Source organism: Gavia stellata, chromosome 27, assembly GCF_030936135.1.
Source record: "Gavia stellata isolate bGavSte3 chromosome 27, bGavSte3.hap2, whole genome shotgun sequence".
In the NCBI taxonomy this organism is placed as follows: Eukaryota; Metazoa; Chordata; class Aves; order Gaviiformes; family Gaviidae; genus Gavia; species Gavia stellata.
This window is the reverse complement of record NC_082620.1, coordinates 8,534,613-8,560,334: the sequence shown is the minus strand read 5'-3', so window position 1 is coordinate 8,560,334 and position 25,722 is coordinate 8,534,613. Positions and strand designations below refer to the sequence as shown.

Genomic DNA, 25,722 nt, shown 5'->3' with positions numbered 1-25,722 from the left:
CACTGAATGGAGAGTCAGCCCGAGAGCTGGGGGACAGCAGCAAGCGGAAGGCAGTAGGAAGCCATATATCAAACCTAGATGCTCTATTGTACAGGAAGGGCTGACCTTTTGCACGTTTACACTTTATTAAACTGGGCTCGGGGAGGGGGAAAGAGAGCCAAGATATTGTTTAAAATGTATGACTATAAAAAAAAGTTGTCTTAATCACCAAAGAATACATTGTGGAAGGCTGACAACCATTCATAAGCTGTAAAAAAGAGGAGTAGTAAAACCCATTTCCCGATAATAGATCCACGGCCCCTTAGTTGGAGGCTCCCAGCCCATGACAAATAGTAAGTAATACTTAGCGCCAGCCACTTGAAAAGGTTACTTGATCATTTACAGCAAAAGCTCTGCCCCAGCTGCCAGTCATGTAACAAAACCATCACGTTAAAATGCTATCCGGATCTTTCAGAGCTATGCCACTCAGCCCTTTGCTGGAGTACCTGGAGATATCTTTTGTTGTGCCCTGTTCTTTAGGCACTTAGTCAGAGATGTTTGCTGGCTTGATAGCCGTAGGCTCATTTTAAAATTCTAAACACCGGCCATAGCCTCTCCAGTGGTAAAGGCACTTTGCTATTTAGGGAACAACTGCCTGGTTATAATAAAAAAGAAGGGGAGAAGAAAAGAAACTTAACAGGTGAGAAAAGGTTTTCCATTAAGTTATCAAAAAGTTACACCATTTATTTATGTTGTCCAGAGTTTCATTTAAAATAGACAATGTAAGAATAACTCCCATCAGAGCAGAGAAACTGCTGTCAACGACTGGCTAAGAAACAAAAGTTGCCTGAAATTCATTTTGAGAGAGAAAGCATCTTCTGAACGCTAGCTCAGTCTTTATCACATCTTTTGGCTTAATCACATCCCACCCAGGGCCCTCTATGAGAGCTGGGGAATTATTCACAGAAGAAAAGGCTGAGACCAGACTCATGTTCGGAGTGAGAGAAACACACATAGAAGGTGCCTCTAATTGACCCGGTGTCTGAACGGTGGTACTAACGAAGACAGAAGCAGGAGCCCCTGAAAATATGAGTTCTTAGGAAAAGATCCAGGATAGTATTGGATGGGGATCTGGTAGTAAAAATCTCACGTATTCTTGGAACAAGTGACCTGTCTTTGTTCACCGTGAGTATCTGAAATACCTGATTGATTACATAGCATGGGAACAGCAATGCTCTAGATCAAGCGATCTTTACACAGCAACCCGCCTTATTAAAAATTAGTTATCAGGAAGTTTCGGGCTTGACTGATTGTAAATTTTAGGCTATTCTGTGTGATAAGCTATTAGAGATAACCAGACCTTCCACATCTTTTCACTGCCATGGGAAGAGGACGTGGTCAGGATTTCGGGAACAATGTTAATAACCTTCCACCCAATGCTTGCTCCTACTCAGGGTCTGTACGTTTCTCATCGTCTTGTTGGGTTGCTTTGCCACATTAGCTCCTCCCTGCTATCAGATTCTTTACAGGCAGATATCCCCACTATTCTAACTCACACAAACACAGGATGTTCCTGGCCAGCCTGTCACCATTATCCAGCCTGTATGAAGGAAAAATCGGGGGAAGTTATTAACCAAACTCTGAGGCTGATGCGAAACAATGAGGGAACTAAGTTTAGCTGTGAAAGCAACCAGGATCCAGCTTTCACAAACCTGCAAGTTATTTATCTAAGGTGGGAAACAGTATCAGAGGAGAACAATGCATGTGAATATAAAGGAGAGTACAATAACGACCACAGAGCCCAGCTCCCAGCATGTGTTCACGGCAGGAGAGACGGAGGATAGCTGGCGACCGTCACACTGGAGAGGATGTCGGGCAGCGTGTGGCAGAACTCGCCGCATTGTCATTATGCAGCAAGGAATCCTAAGGGCAAGGAGTAACATCGCTTCTTGGAGAGTTTAGCTATCGCTTAGAAGAGAGAAGGGGTTTTGTAAACCAGGGTTGAGTCTCATGAATAGTCTTGGTTGCACTGGCCTTAGTTGTGCCTTTCAAATACTCTGCGTTAAAGGCCTGGTCCTGCTGCGCTGTGGGCTGATGGGCTGGCATTCCCGTCCCCTGTCAAATGGGAAAGCTGTCCAGCAGCGTTTCCCATTGCTCTGCAGTGACTCAGACCTGAAGGAGATGCAGAGGGAGCAAATATCCGTGAGTTGTCAGAAGAACAGAGACTAGAGCAGCTGTGCAGGAAGGAGAGAATACAAGTTCTCCATCAAGCGACCTATCACCTTTTGGAGCAGGCAGAACTGAACCCTGATTCTCCAGTGCCCTGCACTTTCACGCTTTCTAGATGATGTAAGGGAATGTCAGGCAGGTATGAAACGCTACTGCTTGGATGCTGGAGGGTCCTTCTCCAGTTTGCACTACTGTAAATGACTGCACCGGCTGTTCCCAATGGAAAAATTATGTAGGCATTCTGGCATGTGAAAGGGGAGTTTGGCAGACCGTATGAGCTGTCCAGACCTCATCCCTGTTCTTCTGTTAATGCGAAAGAAACAGCAAGGCCTAACTACCATCATCCTCAAACCAGGTATGACATTAAAAGTATCTGAAAGTCGCTGGTGGAAAACAGTGGAGTTTCCAGTCGGGCCCTTGGATGAGAACGAGTCTGATCCAAGCGACCTGTTTGTACCGGCTCCTTCTCAAACTTCTTGGCATTCAATCAACACTCATGATAACGTCACTGCTTTTACCTGGGGGTGAAAAAGCAGCGGGGAGGGTCGCAGGTACTTCTCCTTTAGGGCACCCACAGGGTCTGTCACCTTCCGCTTCTCCACCCTGCTGGACAACAACACAGAGGGTTACATACCTCACAGGGCTACAGGCAGCAAAGAAACAGCCAAACCATTGCAGAGGTGTTTAAATTACATATATGAGGCTATTCTCCTATTGGCACAAATCTCTTTCTTCCCCTTCTACTGGATACTACAAATTATGACCCACATTACCCTGCAAAAGGCACTGGAAACCATATGAAAACGGAGCCCCTCCTTTGGGCAGTATTTTTTTAGCCATCAGACTGACGACTAAGAAAACATTTTGATCTTTCTATGTGAGAACTAATGCCTCTGCTATAGTGGTTTATAAGCCTCTGCTGTTGCGAAATGTCCTGAAAACACCTACATTTACAGCAAAAGCAATGTTTAAGTGGGAGAAGCTCTAGAGTCCACAGCAGGCAGCCACTGCATGGAAAAAAATTGTCTTTGAGAGTTTGTCTTTATCTTAAGAGTTAACACTGGGCCAGACTTTGCAGCCCCAAGTGTGCTGAAATCATTAGGTGTTTCATATTTATTTCCTCCCTTGCAGCTGAGATATAATTTGCATTGAGTTTCTTTGGCAAGCATATGCAGACAACAATTCAAAAAGTTAGGAACTGGTGGGAGGTTTCTGAAGCGACTTAGGAACCCGAGTTCTTCTGACGTCACTGCAGTCCATTCAAATATTCTACGCTTAAGCACCTTACTATGCAAAAACGATCCTAAAGTTAGGCTCCTATTTTTGAAAATACTGGCTTTGCTTTCGCAAAATATTCTACTTGCAGGAAAACCGTGCTGTGGAATCACCAAAAAAAGAAACTGCAATGTCCTCTATGGGAAAAAAATGTTATGAAAGTAACTCCAATAAACGCAGCTGCATCTTTAAATTACTGGACTAGAGTCCATCTCAGCTAAACCAGCAGAAATCCAATAGTAAGAGTAATTTTAACTACATTAGTCCAGCATAAATGAGAGCAAATTATTTTGCTGCATTTCAGCTGATTGTGCGTGGATCAAATTACCAAAGAGTTTAAAAGAAGAGTCATGCAGAGTGCTATTTAGCGAACTGTACTTAATCTGCATTTAATTTTTCTTAGGTAGAAGAAAAGAGAAGAGCTGGATTTGAAAGGCAGTCAGAATTACTGTGCTTTGGAAGGTACGTGTTTGCACAGGCATGAGTTCTCAGAAAAACAACGACCTGTAAAGCAATGCGTAAAAAGTTTCTCCCCGACACAAGGTAAAACAGTAAACGCAGCGTCACTCCCCGTGACGCGCTGACATCAGCTACGACGCCCAGGGGAATGCCCTCCGGACCCCGGCAGCAGGCGTCTCCAGAGACAGCCCCACCTGCCCCACAAACCTAAAGCCTTAGTGACGCGACAGCGTTTCACGCAGCTTTGCCATCTCCCAGCGTCGGGCAATGAGAACACCACAAACGTACCAACTTCCCCGTCTGAGCTGAATTTCGCGGTGACCAGCGGATTAAGCTGATCTTTTCAGCCCAGTGCCTGAGAACGTTACCTTAACAAGGCTGAGCTAAAAACTGCACTGATTTCAGGCTGTCTGGCTGCATTAAATTATATCACCAGGAGAAAATGTCAAGGATTTAAGTGGCCTTTGGGAGAAAAATGAAGGAGCCAAATGATGTGAGAGAGTCTGATAAAGAGAAGTTTAGAAACAAAATATTTCCATATTTTTTAAGCTGGGACTTGGAAGCTCTGCTGTTTAGCTCATTACATCAGAAGTCTGATTCGCAAGCAACTCCACCACTGACTTTCTATTTTAATGTATTACTAAAACAATATGCATCCCATGGAATGCAACAAACGATGCCCCCATCCTTCACTTCCATCTGTCTTCTGGACCTTTACGGTTTTCCCGAGGCTGCTATTTTAATTGGCAACGGCTTTTTCAACCCATGTTATTTTAACATTCCTACTGAGAATGCCCAGAGGTGGCAGGATCCTAAGCTAACTTGAAGCCTTTGCCTTTCCATCCCACTAATTTATTTTTTTCCAGAGTACTTTTTAAAAAAATAAATGTCGGACTATTTACATCACTCCTAATTTTTCCAGGAGGAGATGACCATGGTGGGTCGCAGACAGAATACATTACGTGTCCCGGGTTGTGATGTAGCCGTTTCCATCACAGATGGCAAGCATGTAAGCAAGCAACACAGCATCAACCCTGCGAGAGCTGGCAAAGCGAGAGACGCTTTCTTAACAGCAAGCAACGAGGGCTTGCTAATCCTCCTCTCAGCTGACAGTTCTTTGGCCTGGCTAGACATTGACATCATTTTTTCCCACAGTTATCAGCCGTACAATAGCAGCAAGGCAGAGACATAGGTGCTGTTCTCCCGGCCTGCCCGTCCAGCCACAGCGAGGGCCATGCCACCCGTTGCTGCTCGCAGCCCTTTGAACGCTCAAGCGGACATCCCAGTGCTGACATGATCGTGCTGCCGTGACCATGAGTCTTTCCAGCGCTAAGAAAGCACCGGCTTTTGCAGCACACCCATTGACTTGCCAGCAGGCTGGACTACAGCTAGGCTCACTGTGCACCCCTGCGGCACGCCATGCAGGCTCGCTCCGGGAACGCAAGAACGAACCGTTCACTCCCAGGACTGGCTGTTCAATTAGACACCGAACCCGGGAGCCCTCTGGGCCAAACCCACGTACCGAAACGGGTGTTATAAATCCCATCCTAAGGGAGAATTAATTGCCATGTTAATGTCTAAATCAAACTAGCTCAGGATACCTCTTTTCACCAGACTTTGCTAAAAACAAGCAAAGGGTATTTGCTACGTGACATCATCCATGGCAGGAAGCGAACAAAGGCAGTGTCAGTGCCCGGATGGGTAATAGGCAAACTTACTGGTACCCTCACCATAAAGCTTAAAATAATTTTCCTTTAGAAACAGGTTTTATAAAAAGCTCTAAACCAACAAAACACTCAAGTCTTCCCTTTACACCTTCTTCTGAATGCATTCCTTCTGGAAGTTTAACTGGCATTTGGATAACTTCATCCAGGCTGCTTTACATGTGCTTTCCATGTTCAGCTTATTCTGGGCAGGACACAACAAATCAGGCCTTCCTCAATAACCACCCGTTCATGTGAAAATCGAAACCCCAAGAAAGGTAAGTCTGCAAGAAACATATCTGGGGGAGATCCGGATAATAACACACTACCATGTATTTACATAGTACGTGTTACCCCAGACTTAAAAACGTTTCAAAAGGCTGGGTCCCCAAAAGCAGTTCCTATGAACTGAAAAACTCTACAAAAAGGAATTAGAAAGAAAAAGGGGGGTGGGAGGAAGAAAAGTGAAGTGGCTCACAAAAGGCCATCAAGTCAGTCAGTGGGAGAGCTGCATTTCCAGGCTCCCAGGGCTCCTGACTCATTCCCAAGCCATGAGAGCCCGGGCTGGGAGGCATCTGAACTCTGCATTCTTATCGAATCAAACCTCTGGAATTTCCCCAGCAGAAGTGCCATCTTAGTGTTGGCTCATGGGAGAGTCCTTAAATAGGTCAAGTTTCTTCTTTATCAAAATAAGGATGTGTTCTTTATACATATTGATTACGAGTACTCCTTTCAATCATTCAGCCCTTTCGATTCAGAAAATTCAACGTGCTGTGACAAAGGAGAGAGAAGTACAATCAACCGCAGCAGACTTTCACTGCTCCTTCTAAACAACCTACACCCCGATCTGCCTCGAGTTGCGACGGCAGCTAGAAAACTAGCTCGTTAGAGAAAACGCTTAAGGCAGGGTATGTTAATACCTGTATATGGGGTCCATGAAAAAGGGTGATGGCTTAGCATAATGCAGGGATGGCTGCTGAGGCAGTTGAGACTGGGAAATCTTGGGTAAGACTTCACTTGCCATTAGCTTCCTTTCCCCATAAATGTGGTTTTTCCGTGGCTCTCTTCCTCCGTTCTGACTGGCTCGGATGCGGTTGCCAATGCTCAGATCCAGCGGCTGTTCTTCCCCTGAGGATGGGGCTGGCAGGACCTTAGGTGGCGGCAAGATTGGCTTAATCTCTTTTGGCTTTGTGGTGAGATCGAAGGGTGACTCTGAGCTGGTGCTGCCTACTTTGTGGAGGTCCCTGGGAGACTTTGGTTCTGCCTTGACCAGCAAGTTGTGATTGAGGGTGCGCTCTGTGAAAGGATAGAGTGAATGGGGGAAATTGGGGAGGAACTGAAAAGGAAACATGGAATGATACGGGAGTGAACCCATCTTTTTCTCCTGCATCCCCATAAAGCCAGGCCCAAAATATTTCTCTGCGATGGAGGCGATAGCTTTAATAGAGTCATTAGCTGCTCCCGTGGTAGGCAGCAGGTGCTCTTCGGGGGGAGGAAAGAAGGAATGCTGAGAATAGAAGAGAGGGATCTCATTCGTATTGTTGGTGGAACTTGCAGACACAGAGCTGCTGACAAAATCCGGCTTGCTCTCGATTTGCTTGCTCTTATCTTTCGTTTTGTCCCTGTCACTCTCTGCATCACTGTCCAGGTCAGAACCAGTGCCAGTAGTGGTGTCCAGATCCGTGCCTGTGGTTGTATTGACATCCTCAAAGTCACTGCCATCGGACATGTCACTGTTCCTGGCTTTTAGCTTCTCCAGGTAGGAGTTTTCCAGGCTGCTTTCACACTTCTCCTCTCCTGAAGCGGCCTGGTTGCTGTTGCTCACTGCAGAGATCAGAGGAAGTGCTGGGTTCCCAAGGGGGCTTGGAAGCTTTGCGTCTTGAGTGTGGTTGAGGGGACTTTTGAGCAGTTGTGTGGGTGGTAACAAGGGGGGCCTGGGGTATAGAGACGGTGGGAAAATCCCTGGGAATCCTGGAGTGAGGGCAGGAAATGCTGGGGGGGCAGGTGAGAATGGAAGACCCCCCGGGTGTGGGCGGGACGGAAAATAATCATTAAATCCCAGGCTGGCATGATTGAGGTTGGGAGAGGGCTTGGATTTGTCCATCATGGAAGTGGGCGTTAGGGGCAGGCCAGGGGCAAAAATCCCCCCTGGGTTGTAATGGTTCTTGCCCTCGCAGAAGCGCCGGTGCTTGTTGAGAGAGGAGGTAGTGCTGAACATCTGGCCGCAGTCCTTGCATTTGATCTGGGTGCGACAGTCCGCATGCATCCGCTTGTGACGGCAGAGGTTGGAGAACTGCGTGTAGGATTTGTGACAGACCTCACCTAAAGCATCAACAGAAACCAACAACAAAAGCAATATGAAATTAACAGGAAATGGCAGGGAATTCATGAGGAGCTTCATCCGCGTGCCCCAGCCCTTCCACCCCGCCCCTGAAACCCCCTTTCCCTAAAGACAGAAGAGGAGAGGTAAGCATCAGGCCGTAGCTATATGCTGGACTGGATCTCTAGAAGCCCGGCTCCACGTTTCTCCTGCTAAGGCTTCCCTACACAACTTTTGGCACACTGTTGAGTTTCTCTGTGCTTCAGCTCTCCCCGTACAAAATCAAGCCAAGGAGTCCATCTGGTCTCTTCGGTTTGCAAGCATGCGGGAAAAGCTATCTCCCTTTCTACGTGTTTATACGGACTCAGCCTCACCGGGCTGTGATCTCAGCTACGCTTAGGAAAGGAAGAGGCAGCCCTGGGAACCCCGGCCGAGGACGCTGGGAGAGAGGCGAGGGGGAGCGGGCTGACAGAAAGCAACGCTTCCTTTGAATGCCAGCCACCGCCCAGCTGGCACGGCCAGCCTCACAGAGGCCACCACCCCAGAAACAGCAACACGCTTCCCTTTCAATACACCTCCTTCCTAGAGAACCTCTCAACAAGCAACTCTCTACAGAAACCAGAGGGGATGTGCTGCTCCTGCCCAAACATTTTTTTCGGAATTTTCAATGCAGATAATGATGCAGTTTAAGGATAATATCTATTTATATTAGCTAGTCTGCTTTCCCTGTAGTCCTGGCATGGCAAGAAGCACTGAAGGCTGAGGGAGAACAACTTTGCCTCATTTAATCAAATCTACTCTTTCCTTAGTGCCATTAATAGTGAGTAACCACTCCATAGGGATGTTCTATAAATACTTTGCCAGCCAGGCCTCAGCTCAGCTAGAAGCGGGGTGAGATCTTGTATTCCTTAATTAGTAAGACACCCTAGCAATGCTAAGTTAACGCTACATCAGCGTTTTCGTTAATGACCTGTAAATACCGAGCTTTCAAAATGTGAATTTTTATGACCTCTTTCACCTCCAGACTTTGCTGGTATGGAAGGAACAGGGCAAAGTAAGAAAAAAATCCCACCCAAACTTTTCTCTATGTCAAAACACCATAACTTTTTATTATCTGATGCCTCTTTCAACATAGGAATAAATTCTACTTCTTAGTGCATTAACACACTTCTTTCGCAGGAGAACTGCTGTTATCACCATTTTGTTAACATGGAAACTGAGACAAAGCGAGGGAAAGGATATTGTTCGGAGTTGGGCAGGCAAGACCCAAATCCAAATTCTTCTGACGCCCCATCCTCCAACTCAGTGACGAAGTGGTCCTTCCTTCCTCCCTCCCTCCCTCCTACCTTTTACTGACAGGTACATACAAGCGTGACTTTCCCTGTATTTCTTTCTAAATCTTTAGGACTTACATCAGTGCTTGCATATCAAATGATTGTCAGAAGAATATTTCACTGGGAGCTCTGAAAATATAAGGGGAAGCCCTTTCTATGGGAACTCAAAGCAAAGATTATTAAAATTTAACAAATTTGACATTTCAGTTCAAAGGAGCCTCCTGAAGTTCAGTGGACTGTCACTGAAGGGTATGCTGTGTCTGGCTTCTGATTGCACTGGAGATTTCATAGGAACTGTCTTTCCTCCGAGTATTTCAGCATTTCTGCTTTGGGCTTAGATACAGCAAGGCGCTGCAAAGGACACACAAACAGAAGGAGAACTAGAAAGTCAGCAGAAGAGTTTCAGTGTTTGAGTAACAGCTTTTTCAAATCAGTATGCTAAAGCCATCCCTAGTTTTCGGCAATCACACCTTAAAAACTTGTGTCAGTTCTTCTGAACTACCATTATTGTATAGACACAGTTTTATGGCTCTTGCTTGTATTATTTATATTTACCTTAACTTTCAAAGAAGGAGTTTATTTAGTTTTTTACTTCATTTTAAAATGTTTTCTTAAAAAACACCTGAAGGAAACACTTCTCCATATGTTTTCCACAGAGCTAATGGTCTATTAGATGCAACAATCTCTGTTTCTATAGAAATTTGAGCAGAAGGCTATGTCGGCATCCACGTAACGCACAAGTCCCACAAACTAGTTGTGTCTGTCCGGGCTGTTCCTGTGCTCTGCTATTGCAAGAGATGCGCTGGCCACCAGACAGCCTCGGGGGGAGGCGACGTGCCGCCCCCCATGCGCTGCCAAGCTCAAGTCCGGCCAGCCAGTTCACGGCTGCCTGTCTGAGTTCTGGTGCTACTTCAACTGCCTGACCCTTGGGTTTGGAATGGGCGAGTATTTTTCTTGTCCTGCTTGTCTGCACGAAGCCAGCATCTTTAGGGTTGTGGGGGCGACTGTGCGTGTCCAAACGAACAGGTAGGTGCAAATACTTCCACGTGCAAGGACACCGTAAGCTCCCTCTGAAATTACTAATAATATTTGAAGAAATGTCACGTCTGAGCGGATTTCTTTAAAAGATGTGTGTATATTTTTCTTTCCAGAACAAAACCACCCCTTTCTAATTTTAACCACCTCCCTTGCCAGCTGCCAAGGGATGCTATATCGTGGTTTAGAAGATACGAGTTTATAATAAATGGCTAATCTGCTTAAGCAGATTGTATCACAACTGAGTGCACTTGCTGCCAGCTTTCACTGGCTCAACACTGCTTGTGCTGTTTGTGTTATTTTTATTGTATGCATTCGCGATTTTACAAAAAAGAAGTTATACTGTTCCCATGAGGCAAAACTTCATGAGACGACTAAGGCTAACAAAAGCAAAGTCTTCCAAGGGAGTCATGTTCCTTTTTTACATTTTCCACCCCAGAAAGAGTTGCTAGATATAGATGATGCTGCACAAAATTCCCTAAAGAAAAGTGCTATGAGAGCTCACATCATCATTCTAAAATAAGGAAAACTGGAAAAGTTTTGTTTAAGTCTCCAGTTATACAATGATTTAGTAACTCTGCATGTCATGTCCTCTCTTGCTATTCTGTGTTCTGCAGTTATGAAGTTACAGTTTTGTGGGGATGTTAACACCAGGTATAGTATTGTAAAAACCAACCAAGCAAACAGTCCCCCCCCGCCCCCCCCTTTCATCCACTGAAAAGGAAAGAAAAACTTCCCAGCGAATCCTGCTTCGTGGCTCCCCTGAAGTTGCTAATGGATTCCACATTCGGGCTTGTGACTCCACCTGGCACATCTGAACCAGGCAGAATCAGTCTCAGGCTGTTTTACACACTGATTTAGACTGACAACTCCCTAATTCTTATGAGGTGAGAGTGAGGAGATTATGAGAAGAAATCATTCATCTCACTGCAGCAATACTACGAGATTCAAATTATCTCTTTCATGTGCCCGTCATCAGATGAAAGATTGCATCAAAACGAGCAATAAGAGTATTTTTTCTTCCTCCGCTGACACCCATCTGATTATCTCAGAACACATTAATGAAACGAGTCTCCCAGGATACTCTTGCATACTGTTCCCATTATACCAACAGGGAAAAAAAGGCAGAAGTGGGTTCAGTGGCTTCCCTACCGTAACATCAAAGCCTGGAATCAAACACAGATCCCGTTCTGTGCTGGAACTACGCTTTCTGAAGAGTGTCAGGAAGTAGCCCCTAAGGTTTCTATAGCTTTGTTGTGACACAATCCACTTTTCTGCACAGTTATCAAAATCCAATAGGTGCTGTGTCAATTAAAAAAATATACAACCCTGAGAATGACAAGAGATGAGATGAATGGCTCTCAAGGGAAAATGCCCTTTTGGAAATATTCCACTAAAGAGAGCACTAAGGACACAGTTAATCTGCTATTTATTTGGCTTCCAAGTATTATCTAGATGAAACATGCAGTAAATAAAGAAGGAAAAAACTCTTTTTTAAAAACACCTTCTTCTCATCTCTGTGACTATTCCAAAGTCTTTACAACGGCTACGGGATTTGAGGCACCCCTGAAAAACATTTCTATCAGGCTGTGTCAGCTATTTATTTATGTCACCAACAGGAACATTCAAAAATTATTAACGAAAAAAAGAAGAGTGAAATAAAAGATATGAGAAAATGACATCGCTAGGACTGCTGAGAGACTCAGCTTTTAACTTGTCAAGAAAGTCAAAGACTGCCATGAATGTTTACTGAAAAAACAGGGAGCATGCAAAAAAAAAAAAAAAAAAAAAAAAAAATCACTGCGGAATTTCATCTTGTGCTCTGACCTATAAAATTACAGCGGCGGCTCACAGAGGGACAGCTAGTACTGGGGGGCCCCCGCAGGATACGTGCAATTATAGCAAAAGCCAGAGCCCTGTGATGGCCGTGACAACTTACATATGAAAGGTTTGACAGTACTGTGAATGTGCTTGTGTTGTTTGAGGCCAGACGAGGTGGCGAAGGTTTTGCCGCAGTCCGGGCAGGCATGGGCCCGCGCGCCAACGTGCTGGGAACGGATGTGCCGCTGGAGGTTGCTGGGGTCGGTAAACACCTGAAAGAGAAAATGCCTTGAGGGAGGGAAACAAAGCAGTAGGGAGAGAGCACGTAAGTGAAAAGCTTGACTATTTTTTCCGGTTTTTGTCACCACCGCTCCTGGCATTAGGAGTGCAGGATATTCACCTCCCGCTGCAAACAGATAAGGAACCGAGCAGGGCTGAGCCATGGCCTGCCAGGCTGCCGGCACGCTCTCCGAAGCGTGCGGGGCTCACAGCTTAACAGCCATTGGCTTACCCACCCCTGCCCTGCACGACGCTCGCCTGCCACCCCGGCAGACTCGCCAATGCCCGGGAAGAGGCCGAAGGCGAGTTGCACGGGGCAAGGCTGAGCTCCACGGCCAAGCTGACGTGCTGGGGCCAGCTGAGCACACCGCTCTCCTCGTGGTGCCACGCTCCACACCACGGCCGGGCCACCGAACCGCGCCGGCATGGGTCGCCCATCCTCTGGACCCCGTCCCCCAGGTCCCAGTGCCCCCTCCCAGGCAAAGCTGCCCACGGTTACCATGTCCCGCACCGTACCTTAACACAGTTTTCACATTCAAACCGCTTCCCACTGTCGTGAGACATTTGGTGACGAATCAGGTTGGATTTCCAGTTGAAAGCCTTGGGACACTGGTCGCACTTGTACTCCCTCTCCTCGGTGTGGATCACCATGTGCTGCTCCAGGCTGGGAAAGAGAGACAGGCTGACCTCGCCAGCAGCGAACGGAGCCCAACTCCGAGCGCCCACCTGAACCGGGCACTTACTGTCAAGGCATATAGTGTTACAGAACTCCTGCCCCGCACCAGGAGGTTTGAAACCGAGAGGGGTGGTTAGAGATGGCGATAGGGAAACAGGCCGCAAGCCCGGGGGGTTTCCAGAACTAACTGCTGCCGCGGAGCGCGACCGCAAAAGCCTTCGTGAAAAGGAGGTGAGCGGCGCATCGACCATGAGAGGTGCAGTGAGACTCAAACACCGTTTCTTTTGTTGGCATTTATTTCACAGATGGAAGGTGCCCTATTCCACCTCAAAATGTCGCTGAGTTTTATGATATTTCTTATAAAATACCTGAGTCCATTTACAAGGGGGAAAAGGAAGGTAAAACCAGACCTGACCCTGCAGGTTCCTGAAGGGAAAAATGAGCACTTTGTGACCAAGACTCCCATGGCATCCCCACAGGGAAAGACAAGATATTAGCTGGTGCTGCTGAGACTATCACGTTGCCGTTTTCACGGGCAGAGAGCCCACAGCTTCCCAGAACACAGCAACTTAACATTGGGAAGAAACACGATAAGGTGCAAACACATTTCACTTCTAAATGTCAGACATCTTTTATTACTTAACTCGGCAATTTCAACTTCTGCCAACTGGCAGCTTCTCCCAAACCAGGAGGATGATGGCAAACCAAAGTGGCTGCTGGAACAGGGCCACGGCAGGGATGGCTTTTCAGAGAAACGCAGAGGGTGCTCTGGGTCCCCCATGCCAAGGTGCTGTCCCCGTGCAGTGGTGCCGGGCCACCGAACCCGGCGGGACAGTCAAAGGAAGCCGCGCTCGGTGGCAGCGGGGCAGGTATGGCACCCGGGAAACCATCCTGCTGAAGACAAGTGCTGTAAAACGTCCTAAGCAGGCTGGAAATCCTGCACCTCTCAGGCCAGTCCTCAGAAAGGAAGGAAGAAAACTGGCATCCTTTGCTGCCGTCCGTGTAGGTTAATGGGAGTTACAGATAATCCTCACCACGAACTCTGACGAAGGACAAACTTACGTGAAATCTACCACTGCCTAAAATTCCCTGCAGATCGATTTTAAACCATTCCTATGGAGCTTTAAAGCACAGCTATATTTTTTATAGGAACATTAAAACTAAACACGACTGGAAAATCCTGCCAGTCTTCATTACACGCTACAGGACAACTTCGCAGCAGACAACTCCTGGGCATTTGCACGGAGTCTGAGGGCTTTCGGAACCTAGGAATCGACTCAGCCTTGACATCATCCTCAGGACTATCCTGCTCTCACTCTCTTCAGATGCCCACGGGGACCTGCGTCCCCAGTGGGACCGTACGCCGAAAGGCACCCCGGCACCAGCAGGCACCTGCCTGCACCCCGGTGGAGCGGAATGGACCTGACACTGGGGTCCTTTGAAATTCCCAGTGGGTCCTTTGAAATTCCCAGTGTAAAGGCTAATTGCACTGACAACTGACCTGCACTGAAATCTTTGTGCCCGGAGGGCATTTGCTGGCACAGGAACAAGGGCAGCCCTGTAGAAGGTGCCTTCATCACCAGTGGGCTTGATGGGACTGCAACTCTCATAGGAATCTAGGCAGCCACCAGCCTGCTACTCCCTTGAAGAACCTCCTCTTCCTTCAAGTCAGACAGTTAATATTCATGAACGTGCCCCTTATAAACTGCCAATCCACTGATTTTAAAGAAGCAGTATTCATTTTGCTAAAGAAATGGTGTTCTTAACACTACTGAATTTTTTACACGTACAAAGAAATATATACCTTTCATATGCATATACAAAAATAGGTTCCTGTTAACTGTGATTTATGAGTTTATTTAGAGCAAATATGGACAAACTAATATGCTGTTTAGAGGGAAGTACCTACTGGGATTAGCAAAACATTTATTTATTTAGTCAGCTGCTAAATGCTCAATTTCAGTTCCCCAGTGGCACTCTTGATTTGATCTGTATTAACTTCTGAAAAATTGTAAGACCATCTAGGTACGCTGGCTGGATGTATTCTGTGTTTTAGTGGCATTGTCAGTACATAAAATGCAGCAGACTGATGGGGGAGGGATAGATGGGGACATTCTCTCCCAGCTCCACTAAATCCCTCAGCGTGTAGTACACTGAATGGTGATGTTACTGACTCTATCTTTCCCCTGTTGAAAAAAATTACTTCATGTATTTGCTTATAAAAACCCCAACCCAAATCTTTGGATCAATGGTCTAAAAGGCCACTGAGCCCAGGAGCCCCTGTCGCAACTCCAAACATTTCCCAAGCGTATATAGGTCTGTGGCTAGTGACTTGGAGTATCTCCATCTAAGTTCAGCTGGAAATACCTTGAAAGGGCCTCTCCGTCACCTAGGGGTGCTCAGAAATTGGAAATCCCTGCTAGCACACACATGGGCTTTTGCCTCAAGCTCGAGATATTTGTGTTGAGCACACTGGTGGCAGGTAAATGTTCCGCCACGTTTCCTTCTTAATTACAAGGTCTGTAAAGTCACGACTAGGAGTGATGATTTTGAAGAATCGAAACAGGAGAAGGTCCTGAAAATAAACCAGGACAGGGCTCGTAAAACTGGTGTTCTGTCCTTGGCCCTTCCAAAGGTTTTTGGTCTGACTCTGAACAAGCCATTTGTTCGCCCCTTTTACCTACCCACGCTTAAAAGCAGTGCTGGCGCCGGGAGCCCTCTGCTCTGCTGCCAGCAACGCTTGCAATGGAGACGTGCCCCAAGGTGAGTCAAGTCAGATGCTGAGTCAAGGTCTGTCTTACCTGCTTCTCCCAAAAAATCAAGGGAAACTGGGACCTTAACTCAGCCACATCATTTGAACACCCAGAATTAGCTTCACCAGACGACGCTGCACACCTTACCCACAGGGATACGTAATCGCTAAAGGGAAGAAGGGACTTAAAATCTTTCTGCTTCTCTTAACCCCTGCAAAACGGACACAGTGCCGCTCCAGGCTCCCAAGGGGAGCCAGGGAATACACAGATGTTACAAAGAGCAGACACATTTCAAAAGGTTATTTCCTAAATTAACATAAAACATACAGACTCCTGGAAGCTAAAGAGCAGAAAGTTTCTAGCGCTGCTAGAGAGATAAAAGAACTGGAATGTCTACGAAAAATCATAAATATTTAAAACATTTAAAGGAAGTTCTCCTTTTCTTGTACTGCAGCCTCCTAGTACCTAATCAAAAGTAGCCAACGTAGAAACACAAGGTGAGGCATAAAGACATCACACTGTGCTAACAGAACCACCATACAGATACGGCTGGCAGACAGTATCTATTAGCACCTTTTAAAACGCCCACAACACAGCCGAGAGCAAAGCTCTTTGCAATACAGATAAACTAGCCGATTGTTCTTTGCATTTCACCTTTCTCTACGTTTTTTAAAATAGACTTTTCTTCACTTATTCACCTAGATAAAAGATCTGAAAGTAACAATATAATTAAGCTCAAAATGACTAATGCTGGCGAACATCATCTTTTTAAATTTTTAACTGAAATGAAACAGGCCTTACATTGGCTTTAAGCTCAGCGTTTTTGCTCTACTTATATAGTACATGACAGAGGATTGCCAGTTCTCATAATTTTATCCTAAATCTTGCTGTGCATAGTGTTTGTTCATCTAAGAAGTCAACTGAAATGAGTATGTGAGAACTTCAGCCTCCGGTAAACAGGTAAACCCCTAGTCCTTACGCTGGGGAGAAACCCTTGACAATACCGCCCAGGAGCTAAAGGCTCAGGATGCAAACAAACTCAACCCTAAAATGATTAAAAAAGACCCTCAACTTTTTTAAACTGGCTCCTAATATTTAACCGTTTGAGTCTCACATTGCAAATGAATCAGAAATCTCAAAGATCTCTGCTTTAAAGTTGCATTTGATTACTACCACATTACGCTTGAAAGATGGAAATTTTCAGTTAAAACTTAATGGGACAAAGAATTTTTCCTTTAAAAAAAAGGTTTAATTCTTGTTTAGAGTTGCCTTATAATAATATTATTAATAGAGTAATTATTGCAAGTAAAAATATGAGATGGAAAGTATTCTATCTTCTTTTTTTTCCTTTTCACATTTCTATTACAAAAATGCTTGGTGAACACAAAATTTTTTCATGAACATTTTCTTTAAAAAAAAAAATTCAAACCAAAAATTTGATTGGAATAGAATTTTTTCAATTGCTTCCACAAGATCAAATAGGAGCTCATGACCGTGTTAAGAGTTCTTAGTATAACAATGCCTCTTTATACCCACTGATCTCAAATGACCAAGAGTTACATATAAAAAAAGTCTTCGTGCAAATATTGGCAGAACGTAGTACCACTGTTTTCCCTCAGCACCAGATCGTGTGGGAGCAGCTGCTGCAGAGATACTAACCAGGTCGATCAACCTGTCTGTCACAGCCCTGAAAAAGTCACAGGGAATTCAGAAAACGACTGTTTAAACTTTATATTGCCAATAATCTGCGGGTGCTTCTACCAATGGGTAATGAAAAGCATCACAGCCTATGAAATCAAGGTGAAATAAAATGCTGTCCAATAGCTAATGCCATCGAAGGATCCTAAAAACGACTTTCCTGAGGCCTGTGGAGAGAGGAAAGGGATACTCCCGCAGCCGTCCCGAGCCGCCCAGCTCCCACCTTGGTCCCCTGTTTCCCACCATCAGACAGGACTGCGCAGGAGTAACGGAGAGGGGCAGGCCAGAGCGGGGTCTGGCAGTGTGCCGGTACCTGTATTTATTGGGGAACATCCTCTCACAGTCTTTGCACTCATAGACCTGTCCATCTCCGAGACCTTCTTGCTTGATCTCGTCATTCAGGGTCTCGTACAGGGAGCTGACAGCGTTGCAGGCGTACTTCTTGTGTCGCCGCAGGTCGAGCTTTGACTGGAAAAGTTCATCGCAGTCCTCGCAGCGGAACGTGTGCTCTTCTACAACAGAGAGAGAAGATGATTTTGACTTGTGGATCAGGACGTTCAAGCAAGTCTAATTATTTTACCCAGCGCTGGCCTTGTAGAGAAAATGTGCTATTCTGTGAGGATCTATCAAACAACCAACCAAAGAGGAAATTTGCAAGTGACAGGAGAGAGAAACCAAGGTAGGCTGTGCCAGCAGATTGCTTTCACTTTAAGCAGTAAGAAAAAAAAATTATAAATCACACGACCAGGAAAGATCTTGTTTTCTTTGTGTCCTGGCCTCTGCTGAGACATAGAGACCCACAAGAATCAGCAGATACACAAAATACTGGGGCTATTCTGGAGTATTTCGTTTGTTTGCAGTGAGGTTTCTTGAAAATACGAATGAGCTCTTCCTCAAAAGGGGCTGCCAGGGAAAAAAGGAACAAACCACACTCAAAGACAGACACACTGGGAAAAGCAAATCGCCACAGCACAAACCTGGAGAAGCTCCTTTCTATGAAAATGTCTTTCTAATGTTATCCTCTTAACTCGTCCTGCACAACCGCAGAAGCACAGCACACCATCAAACCCGAGGAGTTCAAAACCAGAGTACCATGGAAGAAAGAAAAGGGAGCCAAATTCCTTGTTGTTGTGCTGTTTTGTTTTTTTAATTTAAAAAAAAAAATCTAATGCACATAATAAATTATTGTAGTCAAGGTCAAACAAATTAAAAAGAGGGCAGCTATTATTAAGTTTACAAGGCAGCATCCTGACCATAGTGCCAAGCCAAACAATCAGCTCAGAGCTGTAAATTTTCCAGGAGAACGACCTCTGTGAGGGAGTCGGGACAGCTCCGGGTTTCTCCACCCAGCAGCCAGCTCGGAACAGCAGCTTTCCAGCCACCACTCAGCCACTGGTGCCGCGTTTCCCTGTCCTCCTCTGCCCTCTTCCTCTGGACTCCGGGGCTCTGTTTCGCATTAAGTTTTATTCTCTTTTTCTGATAACTTTACTTTCAAAAGGAAAGCTTGGGGTAAAACGTGTTAGCTCAGGGGGAAGAGCGGAAATATTCTTTCTAAGAGATGCAGCCCAAAGCCCGCGCTGTGACGGAGCTGATCCATCCCCGATCGCTGCTGCTCCGTGGGAAAGGGGACGACGGGGTAAGACGCGGGCGGCACGCGCGTCTTCGTGGCCGCTTCTCTGCCTGGAGCCGTTTTCAAAATCTGCAACCTGTCAGCAAAGCCTTGGTTTACAGTACCCCGTGTGCTTGTCTGCCCAAGGTTTTGCACAATTACAACCACTTAGGCTGTGCTTTAGGGACTGAAATTGTGTTTTATAGAAATCAGGGTTAATTTTCTTAAAAGCATGACACGAGTATAAACACAGGCACTGTCACACCCAGGGACCGCCTCCTCCCCGCTTGCACTCGGGCAATAATCTCCTTTCGCCGTTTCTCTCAATACAGCCTATTTAAACTCAGGCTGTGGTTTTCAACCCGTGCCCCTGCACGCCGGGGAGTTTGTGACTTGCTTCTGCGGTGACTAAGAAAGACAAGATCCCGTAAGCTGCTACAGCAAGCTATGTAGGCAGATGAAACCCAAAGCAGTCCACACCTACACGGAAAGTATCGACATGCCCACAAACTGGAAAAAGTCAAACACAGCTAAAAAAGAAAATACCACTAAGACACAATCAGCGAAGCCTTGCTATTTATCCAAGCAGCTTGTCTAGTGGCACTATACCCCGTTTGCACGAGGAATGAATAAAATACAGAGATGCTATAGGATTTCCTGAGCTGCAGAAGAGAGGGATGTGAAAAGAAACAAAATCCAGCAGGTCAACATTTTCCTTGGGGGGGGGGGGGGGGGGGGAAGAGGATTTTGACTAAAAAAGGAGACCTAAGGGAAGAAAATACCGAGATCTTTCCCGTTCCAACTGGTTTTGAGGCATCGTATACTCTGCAATTGCTATCAGCAGCCTCACAATGAAGCGGATCAGGCCCTGCTCTGCTCCTTAGAGGAATTCTGTTTACCAGCATTTTGCGGAACAGTACCAATATGTATCTCACGCGTTTTATGTCCCTGGGGAAGGAAACGTGGAAATCGGGATATAAAAGACTACCTAGCAGTATGGAGAGACCATGTATAACCTACCATTAAAATAATCCAAACTACTTTTTAGGCGGGGGCGGGGGGTGTAATTGTAGTATCATGACATGTCTTGCTATTGCATTTTACTTGTAACAACAGCATGAAGCATACACTGTTACCTTGCAGAATTTAAGATTTCATCTACACATGTTTACGGACAGAAAACATTCTTAGCGTGAAAGCAGCAGGTTTAGGTGTGTTGTACCTTGTCACTCTCCACACATCCATAACTCGGGTGAGAAGAGACAGGGCTGACAGCATCAAGCGTCCCAAAGTCAGGCACTGCGTGGGCTGAGGCAATAATCTCGTCATGCCGTCTCTCCTCGTTATTAGTGAGCTCCCATTAGCTCTCATGCACACTGAAACGAGTGTTTATCTGCTACAACGTTCAGTTTCATAGTCTCAGACGTCAAGCTGTACTCAGAAGTGTCACTGGCACTAATAAACACGACCTTACTTTGTTCTGTTTCTGACTCTTTGAGACGTACGTGGGACAGAAGTTCATTTGACTCATGCAGCCCACTGAACTGTGGAGTAACAGGATAAATCCCTCAGTCACTCCAGATAACGTTCATCTGCCTGAGAATCCAGCCCGCAACACAAATGTTCCCCTCCTCGCTCTTTTGTAAATACAGCGATGGCTCAACGCGAGAAGGCTTTTTTGCAGAAGCGACTGAAAGCCCTCCGCTTTGGGAACTCCCAGAGAGCTTCACCTCCTAAGAAGCTCCCACGAAACTCCCAGCATTTCTCAAGCTCAAAATGGCAATTCCCCAGACCTGAAAACTTGGAATGTAGGAAACAGATTTTTTTTTTTTCTTTTTTTTCAACTTCAAAGAAAATGCATTAAAATACCTTCTGCAAATCCGTCCTAAATTCTTCCTACTTCAGTCTGAGATTTACATGGTTAATTGTATCTTATTTCACCCAAACTATCCTCTAGGAACCAGAAATCCACTTCGAGTTTGGAAAACTAGCCATGGAGAAAAATTTTTATATACTGGCTAAAGATGGGCAATTGGCAAGCACCCCCTCCCACAGTATACAGCCTGATACAGCACTACCTGCTCTATCAACGGGAAAAACATCATTTCTGTCCTTTCTATGAGGTTACAGAGTAGGTAGATAGACAGACAGACAGATGAAATACATTAACAGCCTCAGTAATAACTGTTAGGGAAGAGATTTTGCTTCTAGTTCTCCTTGTCCTCGGTCAGCAGAACTCCAGATCTCCCACAAATCACACACAACACAACATGACCCTCAGTCGCTGGAAGCTGGCGTTGCTACGTTTACACCAGCTGAGGAGCTGCCCCATCAGACTTCCATTAAGAAACAAGCCAGCTCAGCTGAGACATGCATTTTCTGCTTTTGCATTTGCATGCTTTCAGAGCAACACCGATTTTACAGATCCAGCCCTTGCACGTCACTAAAGCGAAGAAAAGCCTGTCTGTGTCGCACAGGCTCGTGCTGCAGCAACAACACCACTCCTCTACTATCATCAAACACAACCGCTTTTTCACGAGTAGAAATAATATCAGAATAAAATCAGAATATTTGGGTTTGGAAAAAGAGATTTTTATTGAAAAGAAGAATTAGAGAACTGACAAATACATGATTAAAAGCCTCATAGTCACATGTTATAGACGTTGCCACTGGTTGCAAATATTATTCCAACGCTCAGACAGGTTAAACAGAGGAAGAACTGACTGGCTGGTAGAGTAGCTGATTGTATCGCATCAATACCCAGCACCCATTCCTCCGGCATTCCCGTTTCTGCACTTCAGAAGATCAGAGATCAGACTTCTCCGTAAACACCGCTGCAGGGAAAGGAACTGACCTGTAGACTAAGGGCCAGACCATCACCCTGCAAAAATGAAACCTAAGTAACAAAGGAGGCTCAGGACCGAACTAAGAAGACCTGGTATCTATTTTCCGTCTTTGTATCAGGCAACCAGCATGTAGACTTCAGGTGCATTAAAGTTTCTGGGTTTTCCTTCTTTAAGCACCAAAAATAGAAATGCTGCCCTTCAAAACAAGTCCTCATTAAAGTTTTCTTCTTTCTTTAAGCACTGCAAACGAAAATACTGCCCTTCAAAAAAGGTTACTACTTCAGTGTCTTACAGGGAGAAGGGGATAAAAAGAAAAGAAAACTCCAGTTACAAAAAAATTGCTGCCTGTTCTCTCTGTCTGGTTTGTCAAATCTATGGTTATATGTGTCTATCTTAAGTTCCATCAGTAACACTCAGGACAAAGCAGGAATGTAACAGAAAAATAAATCAGGGCCTAATAGCTTTCAGAGAAACCAAGGGGAACACAATTATGTGGCATCTACATGCTAATCTACCAGACTCGAATCTCAAAGGAGTTCAAGTGCCCTACTCAAAATTCCTGCAGTGATAAGGGGTCTGCTGTGTTTGGCTGGGGTTTGGATAAAAGATTTTTATGATAATTGTCTTTGTGTGGAACAATTTTGCATTTTCCTTCTTGTTAATTCAGAATCGAAATGGGGGTGCGAGGCAGCAGGAAGACAGCATTACTGAAAGTAAAAACTATTAGGAAGTCAAATATTTAATGTTGGCCTATTATAATTTGAAAGCAATTATGCGGCAAAAGCACTAGACATTACCTGGAAGACACAGATAAATGTTACATAATGACAAAAACAAGGAGCACTTTTTGCTTGTTCAAATAAAAGCCTGTGAGAAACAGAAATGCAAAACAGTGGTGAGTTTTCTTTCTGATGTCTTCCTGACATCAAAAAAGGTATGTGTTACTCCATCACTGTGAATACAGAAATCACTCATCTCTGTGTGTTGGTCTCAAGAAAACTATTAACTTTTGGGGGGGGATTACACTGAAATCCTGACATCTCAGTGAGAGAGCAGCTACCGCACCGCCTGTTCATTCACGTCACCCACGGACCTTCAGCAAAAGAGCTTTCAGCAGCACTAATCCTCAAACTATCCATTTTTCAGAAGTATTTCAAACTAACCGCGTGTATCATATGTGTACTCTTAAAGAGTTTCACTGCAAATTTGAATCTGAAAATTATATTCCAATAGCGGTGAAAGAAAAAAAAGTATTGTATAATGTCCAGGTGAGACAACTCAAATTTCAGCCATTAATCACACAGAAAGTATTTCCAACTAATAGTTTAAAAAAGACTGGTAGATGAGAATATATTTATAGACATTAGTCATCAAATAATAACGTAAAACCTGCGACAGGCTCTCCGTTCAACAAACGAACAGAAAAAGACATAAGTAATATGCCCTAATAATCTCTTCACTTGGGAAAATTCATGTACCTTTTACGCTGTTCTCTAACTTGCACTGTCACCAAATGTCAAGGGAACTAAGAACCCTATAAACCAGAGCAGAACTTTGCGAGTCCAGACCGATTTTCATCTCATTTCAGCATCGCGATGAACTTCACGTGAGGCTTCTGCAATGCTCTGCTATGTCAGGGGTTTGCACTCATCTCAGGGAAAGATGTGGACTTGCAAACAACCGTTCTAAAGTAAGAATTGTACACTTTTTGATTATTCTAGGTATGTCTGTGCTGTTGCCTTGTTTCTGTAATATTTTTGGGAATGGTGGAGCACATCTTTCCTAGTTTTCCTAAGAGATCACCTCCACTGCACCGAGTGTTTCTACCGACAGGCTCTGCCACTGGCAGTGAAAGGAGTGGGATACCAAACATTAGTCAGAGTCTCCGATGAACGTTGAGAAAAGCACTCCAACAAAGAAAAAAAAAGTCCCGGCGACACTCTCAGATTGCCAGAATATTTCAGGCCATGTGTCCTGCTAACCTGCCCTCCTGTCGCTGACAAGAGCCAGCAACAGCTACCGCAGAGAAGCAGGCAAGGACCCTGCGAAGAGCAGGTGAGCAGCAGCCTGTCCCCAGAATGACGCCTCCTGAACGCCCTCAACAGCCCCTGCAGTCACTCAGCTCCCTCTGCGCTCCCTTCCCAAACCCCTGAATCCGGTTTCTCATCTTACTGTAGGAATTCTGGCTATTCTTACTCTGCAGTACCAAATGTTTCTGGATCTTTGGGAAACTAAAATTGAATCCAAAGCTTTCAGCAGCCTAACGGAATGACAAGCAGAAAGCTGCATGCTTCTTGCTGTTAAAAGGTAAGTGGTTTCTAGCCATCTTTGTGCACCGTGAAAAAGGAGGAAGGACTCAAAGCCTTCTCTTTTCTTTCTCTTTTCCCATCCCTCTCTACATGTCCTCTTGAATTTCACACAGCACCGGTCCGGTGTAGCAGGAGAATCGGAAGATCTCAGCGCACTGCTCCTTGCCCTAGCTTGCTAGAAAACGCTGACTTAACCTGGGAAGCATCGTGGCCTTTTAGATAGCCTGTGTGATGGCTGAACTTCAGCAATTAGCTGCAGGATATTTAGAGGAAAACGGTTATGCTAATATATGAAGACGTGAATAAGGCTTAGTCTTTCAGGTTGCTCCGCACGCAATACGCAGTTAAGGAAACTTCTCCCTCTGTGAACCTATTTGAGCTACGCACCTTGTCCTGCAATAGCAGCTCACTGCCCGGCAGGAGAGAGATATTGCAGTGATAAAAAGGTGACCTTTCTTTTAAAAATAATCATTCTTTTGGCCTTCACTGCATCATTTCAGGGTTTCAGAGGTATCCATATTCTAGCAATAATAATTCGAGCGACGACCCTTCCATCCTCTGCCTGGATGCCCCTTTTCCGTGTAATCTAAAGCTCTAATGAACAGTGTTCTGCGAGCCTTGGAACGGTTTGGCCCATTTTTATTACACCCAAAGAAAAACGGTGACCCTGGGAATTAAAACGGCACCTCCAATCATATTCAAAACCACAACGTTCCTCAAAGAGAAGCAGCAAATTAATCTGTTGCATGCCTTGAGGTTAATAAAAACTTGCTTGCTATTATTGACTAAGACAGCTACCCTCACCAGAGACAGAGTGGAAATAAGCATAAAATATTAACAGTTACAGAAGGGGCAGGTAACGGATCAGGTTTTGTCCCAGTTCAGCACTAACTGAGGTTCTGAACACGCCTGGGTTTGCTGGTGAGGATGCAAAAAGGTCCTGTCTAGCAAAAGGAGGCCTTACCTTCCATGCTGGGCGCCATGTTCCCAAGTGAATAACCACCTTCCTTCAAATACACCAAGAGCTCTTCTCCTGGCTCAATTTCTTTAATAACTTTATAATAGATCTGGGAATCAGAAACAAAAATTGAGAGACATGTTAAATATGCAAAGACTTGCATTTTACATTTTAACCAATAACTCAAATGATTCCAGCTAATAGGGGAGGCTGTCACTTGATTTGTGTGATAATTGCTACTGAGAGCTCTTTTTTTCTGCCTTTATTTTACTCTATGTGTGTCAGCGTTTCACGCGGCTTAGACAATAAAGTAGTATTTACAGTAACAGCCTCTCTCCTTCAAATTACACAAAATCTTCCCATTGTTTTCCCTACCTCCTATAAGTGTATTTGTTACAGCGAAGGGAAGATTAAACTGATGGAATTGACGCATTTAAGT

The 25,722-nt window shown here is 45.2% G+C and overlaps 1 protein-coding gene across 1 annotated transcript in view; it reads right to left on the bottom strand.

Annotated features, from left to right (window-relative positions):
• Positions 1-25,722, bottom strand: part of PRDM16 (PR/SET domain 16) — a 219,821-nt gene that overhangs the window by 16,144 nt on the left and 177,955 nt on the right. Inside the window, exons 6-11 of the mRNA XM_059829873.1 lie at positions 25,290-25,392; positions 17,875-18,073; positions 12,951-13,098; positions 12,274-12,427; positions 6,566-7,967; positions 2,727-2,811 (exon numbers count right to left, since the gene is read on the bottom strand). Coding sequence (XP_059685856.1) covers positions 2,727-2,811; positions 6,566-7,967; positions 12,274-12,427; positions 12,951-13,098; positions 17,875-18,073; positions 25,290-25,392 — 2,091 coding nt within the window. The remainder of the gene's footprint in view (positions 1-2,726; positions 2,812-6,565; positions 7,968-12,273; positions 12,428-12,950; positions 13,099-17,874; positions 18,074-25,289; positions 25,393-25,722) is intronic.